Below are 9,461 nucleotides of genomic sequence, written 5' to 3' on the forward strand. Positions count from 1 at the left end.
GTTGTCAGATTTCTCCATACAGAACCTATGAGAATAGCACTTATAACTTTCTCTCATTCTAATTGTCATTAAGCTACAGAGGTTTAGTCAGCTGATACTCAGCAGACAAGGCCGTCTTATGAGATGTCGATGATGCAGTTTTATTGTTTGCCAACTCAAAGGAGGACAAAAAAGAAATATAAGCGCAGGAAACTGTCTCCCACCGTTCCTCTCTTTTTTCTTTCTCTATCTTCCCATCTCCCATCTTTCTCGCTACTTCTTTACAAAGATGAAACTAGTAGTAGTATGCTAGTTTTGCAGTGTACGTTAGGTGTGAAGACAAAGTCAGCAAATGATTGCATTATCATTCTCATTAAATATTAATTGTAGGTCAACGGCCAATAAATAAGTGCATTCATTTCAGGCTCCAGCAAAAATAGGACCAAAACATAAAAATAGTGGAGTGGAGGAAAGAGTCATGTATGAAGCTGAAATGCGATGCAGCTGTATAAAGTGGACACTGACATTTGCTCCTTGTTCTTCCTCTTTCTGTGATACTGCTGAAATGTGTATGGTGCTTCACCTCATTGTTATAAAGCATATTAAACAGGAGGTTATTTCATAACATTCATTCAGTTTTTAAGTCAAACTTGTCAGGAAACTGCTGACTTCCACACTGACCCCTGATACCACCTTCACCGATTTCCTGGATATCTGAGGTCACCAGAAAGTAATAAGCAGCAGCTGTCTGACCTTTTAAGAGAAGCATAGCATGTCTTTTTTTATCCCCAACCCCCCAAAAATATTAGTTTTTCCAAGGAATTTAAGGTAAAGGGACTAGGAAGCTGATGTTGAACTCAGCATTGTGCTAAATGGCTCTTGTGTGTGGTTTACTGTAAGCATAGGCACTTCATAACATGCAACTGACAATCATTTCATAGATGATAAATGTTTTCTGTGCAGATACATAAGTCAAAGACAGATTTGATTAACGGCAACAAGAACACCTCAGCATGTTCTAAACTAATGGCTGAAACAGGCAAAGCAAAGAAGGTAGATTTATGAATAGAAGCAGTGGTGTCTGGTTGTAATAGTTTGTACTGCCATGAGCTGTGAAGTATTGGACTGCGTGAAATGCCTGTTTTGCAGTTCCATTTTTGTGTGTATGCATTTTGTACAGCAACAGGAGAGGACAAGGACATGCTGCAGCAATAACACATAATCAAGCATGACCTCTACTGTAAAGGCTAAATGGCTATAGATTGTCTGAGCTTTAATGCTCTATAGGTATACTCAGACACTGAATCTCAAGCAAATACAAGTCAGTCAAATCCTATAAGAAAGTCACAATTTTCTTTATAAAGCATACAAAATCTGCCTATGAGCCTTACGATAAACTCAATAGACAAAGGCCCCCCTACATTTTATTGACATCTTGTATGATTTAAAGGGACACTCCAGTGATTTGGTGTTGACACTTCCATAAAGTTTGAGAACTTGCAAAAGACAAATAAATTAAAAGAATGGCCAAGACTGAAGCAATAGAGGCTCATACTGTGACTTTAACACACATCACCAGCTCAAAAGCAAAAAAGCTAAAAAGTTGGAAAAACTTGCATCAAATGAAAGCGTTCATGGATATTAAAAATCTGGAATTTCAGAAAAACAAACAATCAAACTAATATTCAATCAGAGATTCCAATGAGTAACAAAAGCTAGTATGACAGCAGCTAACCTAGATATGACAGTAGTTTTTAAAGATTGATAAGCACTCACCATGACCAGTAAACTGATTTTGACTTGTAAAATCAGTGGAATGCCCCTTTAAATTTGTCATGTCTGGAAATCATCAAGTTGTGGAAGACTTAAATTCTCTATTTAACGATTGTGATGACAACATTGAATGTGAGTGATTGTGCCCTAGAGGCTTGTCCTAATGCTTCATTACACCAAGTGTGGAGCAAAAACTGTCTCCAATTGTTCACTATCCCTAACCTAGTCAACCACAACATGGCATTATGCCTAATTCCTACACAGTATTGCTAATAGAGTGATGCAGGGATGACATATTTTTGGTGGCCAATCTGGAAGTTAGCAACACCCTGGTTCCCTCAAAAAAAAAAAAAGCCAGTGGAAATTTTTTATGACACTTAAACGTATTGTTCAGAAAGATAATTTTCACAGATGAACACCACTGTTCTGATGTTTGAAGCCTAAATGTAATCACCACAAGTAAACATGACGTCACATGACGTCAACGTCTCCAACACCAAGCTTCCAACTTGTAATTTCTTCTACAAAAGCCTTTCTTCTTATAAAGTTAGTAATAGTTTGAACATGAATAAACACAACAAGGCTGTAATGGTGGACTGGTGAGTAGACTGGTTTTTGTGTTTGATTTCATATATATGTATATATATATATATATATATACATACATACACACATGTGTGGAGTATTTACTGATGTATTTTATGTAGTAGGATAAAACATCAACACCACAGACCTTCAGACATTTAACCAAAAACCCACTGACTTTGGGACGAGGGAACTGGGGGTGCTAAAATGGTAACTTACTTCCAGGTTTTAGGACTAATTCCTACACCATTCTATGTATGCAGTGTATTGTCAACACATAATGGTTAACTTGATTAAAGAGACCAGTGTCTTCAAAACTTGTATGTATTCCATCATAGTATGATTCTGGTTTATCACAACTTGGGTCTTATTTTTGTAGTTTTGGCCATTTCAGTAGCTGAGATCTGTAAACCTCACAGCAAAGTCTAATGTGATGGAACATGACAAACACAATCAGTCAGATGATCAGCCAGGCTTTAAACAACCAGCAACAGTTTTAGACAATTTAACCAGACTGTCTGAACCACTAGGGTAAGTATGGTACTGTTGCTCAAAGTTAATCAGGAAGTTTGTCTATAAACCGTAAAGGATGTTGACACTTGCTGACAGTTACAGATAGTTTGTGATTCACTATGTTCCCACATCTCAGCAGTTAACTTGATGAGTATGCTTGTCTTACTGAGCAGAATGACAAACCTACAATAATTCAAGTTGCAATAAACTGGAATTATGCTTAAATTAGAGCAATAAGTAATTCCAACAATTTGAGATTATGGAAGAGATTTTTTTTCTTTTGCTAATTTCTTTCATGATAGGTTGTCTCCATATGGGACGTTGATACTTTCTGTTCCATTTTCCAGTCTTGTGCAAGTTATAAAAAGCAAAGCTTGATTAAATTGCCCCAGAAGTTTTGTGACCTCTCTTCTTCATGTTCATCCTCTGCTAAGTTGTCATTATAGTGTGTACCGATATAAAGGGAAAGTGCGGAGAGTCAAGGCTGGCGTCCACTTGCCATCGCTGATTGTGTTTGTTAGTCCGACAGGAATGTAAGGCAGCCCCGGGGCTCCTGAAGACATCTCTAGGTAGATACAAAAAGCCAAGTTTATGTGCTTTACTCTGTAGTTGTAATAGTGTCACTCCATCATTGGCTTAGTGGGCAGACATGATCCCAGCAGCTTCCCACTCTCTTTCTCCATCTAGTCAGTATGTGGATGAAGCAAGCTTCATATTTTTCCCTCTGGATATGTAGGATTCATATTCATGCTTGGTTTGTATGCATTTCTCCACTCTGAATAAAAAAATTCTATATAGTACCAGAGAGGGTTTTTCTACCTTTACGACTGCAGAATGCTCTTGGTACCACAAAGAACCCTTTGAATATACTGGAAGACTGAAAACCAATTTCCAGGAGACGGTTCTTCAGATATGTACCATAGCAGAGCCATTTTAAAAGGTGTATTCAAACAAAAGAAATTCTATACCAGGAGAAGATATGCACTTAAATAAGTATTTTTAATTTACCAGGTTGTTTGCTTGCTTGTCTTTTTTGGTAAAGAAATAGATTGTGGAATCATTATGGTTTCATACACAATCACTGTCTCACTACAGAACCCTTGAAGAACCACCCTTTTTCTGGGTGGAGACTTTGCTGGTTTTGTTATGTATGGTTGCGCGGAAGAACGCACGTTATACATGGTGTGCATATGTATGTTTAAGTGTGTCAGTCGTCCAGGTGCTGTTCCTCCCATGTGGAGGTGGGTATTGCACTGTAGGGGTCCATGATCACCTTGGCACAGCGGATGATCATGGCCACCAGCAGCAGGCAGAGGAAGGCGATGCAGGCCAGAGTCAGGCCCTGGTCCACGTCCACGAAGGCTGGCTCTGCTGTACCCTCCACCTCCATGACTGATGTTGTCTGCTGCTGCTGCTGTGCTCAGACACACCCACGCACCCTGCTACCATCCTGAAGACCCAACTGGAGAGAGAGGAAGACGATATGTTAAGTCATGTAGACCCATTCACTGTTAGTAAACATTATGGCTGAGGAAAATGCGAGTTTATCTGAATATGCGCAGTCACTCGCTCTCCATGACTGAGAGTGTTGTAACATTAACCAGTGGGACCAGACTGACTGACCCATACATGCTAACTCAATGGATGGACAATTGGACAAGATTACAGGCCAGACGTTTACAATTAGAAACCAAGCAGGTATACTAAAGAGAAACTGAGCATGAGTCTTTAGATGCTGGTACAAGAAGAATCAATGCTGTGGCTGAATATGAGAAGGTCTATTTGGGAGAAAGGTTAATGACTCGTTATGTTAAGTACAATAAAAGCTCCTACAAGTCTCTGTAAAAATATTGATGGACACACATTGATTGATCCCAAAGGTCTGAAAGCCAGGCAAAAATGTCAGCGTTATTTTAAACGCACGCAACCTGGCGGCAGTAACTCTCCTGCTGATGGCAGGGAAGTGATTCAGACCCATTACTACTTTGATCTTGGCACCCAAAAACACAGCAAGATAACATTTTTACTTGGTTACGCGGTCTACCACTGAGGTGATCAGCCTTTGCCTCCAGTTTTTCCTGTTTTGCCTCTAGCTAACACCGTGATCTAATTGAGACATCGGGCCTAAAAGGGACTGTAGAGGAGAGAAGAGGGGATAGAGATCAAAGCCAAGTTGGTGGATACATTCGTATCAAAAACTTTATATGTTTTCTTTTTCTATGAATCTGATCATTTCTTTCTAGTTTCCAGTCACAGTATGTGAGGAGAGTGGAACAGTAGCCGTCTGTAATCTGTTTCTTCTGGGTTCTGTATTTGCTGTCCCCCACACCCTGAGAAATAATATGCACTGGTTCTTTCCACAGAAAATGCTGCATTAGAGGTTTTTGGCGTGATAGCATGAGGAGATATAATTCAAAGTCGTCCTTGCAAGTGTGCCACCCGACTGAAAGAATGGCGTACCTGCAGGATATTTGTGCCATGTTACAGTATATTCAGTCAGTAGGAGGCGCTCAGTGTACACACAGCTTTGCACATGTGTCTTTGTGGATATGAAGAAAACAGTAGGTATTCTCTCTGAGAACTCCTCTGATAGCATAAACCACCATCAATATTCAGAGTGCATGCAAGTGTGGAAAAGCTGAGGAATTAAAGTATAAAAATCCATACATAAATCCATCCTCTGCTGTACAGAGATAAGCTACATTACCCCGACCAAAGAACCAAAGGGAAGAGTGGATGAAGCAGGGCAGAAGTGGTTTCACCTTTTCTGTTGTTGTTTACTCAGTTTGTCCTCCTGGGGCCTTGAAGTGAGTTCAGCTTAGTCTGGATTTCTTAGGGTTATCTGGCTTCACTGAGCCTAACATAGATAGCCTGTATCACACAGCTGGTTGTTGACTGGCTCTCTGGTAACTGGGTTTACCTGTCAGGCTACGAGTGCATTCATGTGAAAGAGGAGGACATATTATAAAAACAGAATAGATAGGAGGAGCTTTTGTCAGTGACAGACTTTAGAGAAGGAGGATATGGCTATTTCCTGCAGGCAGTAACTACCAGTGTAAACTCAGTATAGTATTGAATGAGTCTACTGATCTATAAAAAATATCTACTGCTCTTTATTATTTGTCCTCCTCCAGCTTGTGTTTGTGTCCTGTTGTAGTAGCCAGCCTCTTTTCATTCTCATTTTCTTTACTGACTGCAGGATATTTGCAGTCACACAACACCCAAGAATAATATTTTCACCCTGATATTTGACAGTCAATGTAGTCTTTTCATCTAATGTTAAATTAGCTACATCTGTCCACTTATTCCCAAAACGACTCTGGTTTATCCAGATGTTTCTTTGCAGACTTCACACATTGACTTTTATGTCAAGGTTGCACGTAAGCTTTCCTTCTATAGACTCCTCCATATAGACCCTGTTTGTGCATCAAGGCTGCAAAGTGGAATCTTGACTCCTCTGTCCGCTAAACTTTCCTGCAGCTCCTTTGCAGTCACATTGAGATTTTTTTCTTTGCCTTTCTGTCCAGCAGACTGCAGATCTTGTCTTGACTTCCACACTTCACCTTAACTGCCATTTCTTAATGACATTTAAGACCGTGGAAAGTTCAAGCTGAAGCGCTTTGATATCTTTTTATAGCTTCCTGTGCTTTAAAGGAATCAGTTGGCTTCATGTTCAGATCCTCAGTCAGCTACTCAGAAGAGCTCATGGCTGTTGAGTGATACCACAAGATTTGAAGAGTCAGAGAGTTCAACAGTCAGCTGACAGCTCCAGATGACAGTTCTTGACCTGTCCCAATGAGTCAATTAAGGTAGAATAAGTGTCTTATAAGTAGAAGGGTGCCCAAACGTTTGTACATGGCAAAATGATTTTGCATTTCATGGAATAAAGAATAACAGAGCATTAACATTTGAAGAAAGTCTTAATAATAATAATTGATGCATAGGAGTTGTATTTACATATTTTCCCCTCAAAAATCAACAAAATATATAATTTGTTCAGTGGTGCCCAAGGTGAAGGTCATGAACAGTCATAAGCATATTAAAGTAAAGCACTAATGAGACTGTGGTGCATTCTCTGCATTTTCAGGATTAACTTTTAAACCAGCAGCTACATGTTGGATGGTCAGTAAAATAAAAAGTCCACACAGGACACAGAGTTGTAAAGACTGTGCAAATCAGACAGTACACAGTGATCTAGCTCAGTACAGACGCAGTGAAATTCAGATCATCATCCAGACTCTTACACTGACAAACACTAGATTGTAATGATTAAGAACAGTAACACACAGGTTTACAGTATATTTGGATAGTGATGGCGCAGTTTAAACAGACTTTGTTTTACCTGTGTAGTAGACGTGTGAGTGATCAACTGTGCATGAAGGATACAAACAAACACTGAATACTGAGGGGCCAAAATTAATTTTTTTTTGTAGCTTTGATAGTGTCTAATATTGGGTGAGACAAATTTATATTTTTCTTGTAGAGCAGGACTTGACCCCATGTCCCCTGCAGTGATTATGTGCTTGCTCAGGAGCCTGTGCTCTATGGTTAAGCTGCTCCAGAGCCATGGTTAGATTAAACTGTTAGGGTAACCAAGAGAAAAACTTTGTTGTTAGGTAGCTATTGATCAAAGGGAAGAAAGAGTGATGAAGCTACTGTAGTGTCATGGTGAGCAATGGTAATGGCTCTTCTAAGGACTCCTAATTAAACTGATGAATGGGTCTCATGATGCAGTGATTCTGCTCAAATCACTAAGCAGAGACACATGGGAGATTTCTACTGACTCATAAGTTTGGCACAAAACACTTTTATCTGGTTAAAGAAATGGTTAATCTCTTTCCTGGATGTTTCCTGTTCCTCTCAGGGCATGACATACATCAACACTATAGAGTTTCATTAAACAAAACCTTGGTGGATCTCTGTCGCCAACTGACCGAACAATGATCAAAAAGACTGTAATCATCGTCAACATTACCTTCATGGGGATCAGGGGAAAAAAACATTTCATGTATTTTGATGTGGCAGCCAAACTAACAAAGGTTCAGTCAGCCAACTCATATGGAATAAATTATTATGAGAATGTATGGACAGTGGTAGTATTTGATGTCCAGGCTCTGAACTCTACACTCACTACAATGAAACACCAAGCCTAGCACATCATGTAATAATTAACACAACAATATACAAAGTGTAGATATTGTGTTTTTAACTGAGACCTTTAGTTATGCATTAATGCATCAGTAATCATTCATGTATTAATGTAATATCACTGACAGGAATGATAAGCAATTTACTTTTGATTCTTGAAGTACATTTTGTGATAATGCCCCTGCATACCTCTGCATGACTGCTGTGGTACTGCTGCTGCCAGCCCTATTTGTTTACACTGATTGTGCCTTTGATAATGACCATCGGTTTCTTTGTGATTTCCTTGTAGTATAAATTCAATGTACCTGTTTTCAGAGTGGGAGCTAGCAAGATTGAATGAGAGAGAGAGAGAGAGGGAGAGAGAGAGACAGAGCGACCTGAAAACCATTGCCCTTCACCTTCAGTGACAGTGAAAGGTCAGTTTTATGTAATACTGCTGATATGAGATCAACAGATTGTTTCCCTGTGTTTTAGGTAGAGCCTGCTAACTAATGCTGGGTAAGATGAACATTTCTACTTACTATTATATTGTATAGATAAATGTATCAGAATCCCCCTCGTTAAGTTTAGTAAAACATCCTGAACTGTTCCATTACAAACATTTTTACTTTTTATTGTGTATTTTTTTTTCTGTGTTTCAATGTTTAAATGCTAAAATACGTCAGTGAGAGCTCCAGTTGCTTCCAGGCTTCATTTCATTTTGGTTTAGTTTGATTTAGTGTAGTTTTAGCTGCCCTAGCTAGTAGGCTACAACATGAGCAAACTGCAATTCAATGTGAGTATTTGACTGACAGCCTTGTAAATTTGCTGATGCATAAATCCAAGCCGAGGTGAGAATGAGAAATGGAAAGTCAATTTGTTAGTAAAAGGTGGAGAAGAATGAGAAAGCGAGAGAATTAGTGAAGCTATCTGTGTTATCACTTAAGCTGTAATATATGGTGACACCCGAGCAACAGCCCTCCTATAATTGACTGGAGTGATTAACAAGCTGCAATCATGGCGAGAGATTTACCTGACACACACACACACACACACACACATACACAGCGATAAAGTCCCCCTCAAGTGAAGGATGGAAAGTGTGTCATTCAGACAGAGGGAAGTAACTTGAAATAAAGGCTGACTTTGGGAATTCACAGCTGTGGAACTGTTCCATCAGACCGCATTCAATCAAGCCTACAGTGGCTGAAAGAGTATTCAGAAATTTCATTCCAGTAAAAGTAATACAGTTTTTTTAAACAATCTTTTCCACACTTGTCTCAATACCATGTCTCCACACAGTGTGCTGTTTTTTTGTCCGTAAAAATGCAGCATATTTCTAAATGCAATGATATGAATTTTTTCAATTGAAAGTTAGCTGTTTTGAACAGAAACGCTGACTGAGAGAGGTATTCATGAATTTTGAGTTTTCATGTCTTAACACCAGTGACATCTGCAGTATCTCCAATTGTGGCCAGCTTACT

General features: G+C 39.2%; 1 protein-coding gene across 1 annotated transcript; it reads right to left on the reverse strand.

Moving 5' to 3' along the window:
• Nucleotides 1–3,492: 3,492 nt before the first annotated feature.
• Nucleotides 3,493–4,309, reverse strand: LOC127142869 (cortexin domain-containing 1-like). Its single transcript, XM_051073296.1, has one exon. The coding sequence runs from the start codon at nt 4,238–4,240 to the stop codon at nt 4,058–4,060; it is 183 nt and encodes a 60-aa protein (XP_050929253.1). The 5' UTR covers nt 4,241–4,309; the 3' UTR covers nt 3,493–4,057.
• Nucleotides 4,310–9,461: the final 5,152 nt, after the last annotated feature.

This window comes from Lates calcarifer, linkage group LG2 (assembly GCF_001640805.2).
Source record: "Lates calcarifer isolate ASB-BC8 linkage group LG2, TLL_Latcal_v3, whole genome shotgun sequence".
NCBI classification, from domain to species: domain Eukaryota; kingdom Metazoa; phylum Chordata; class Actinopteri; family Centropomidae; genus Lates; species Lates calcarifer.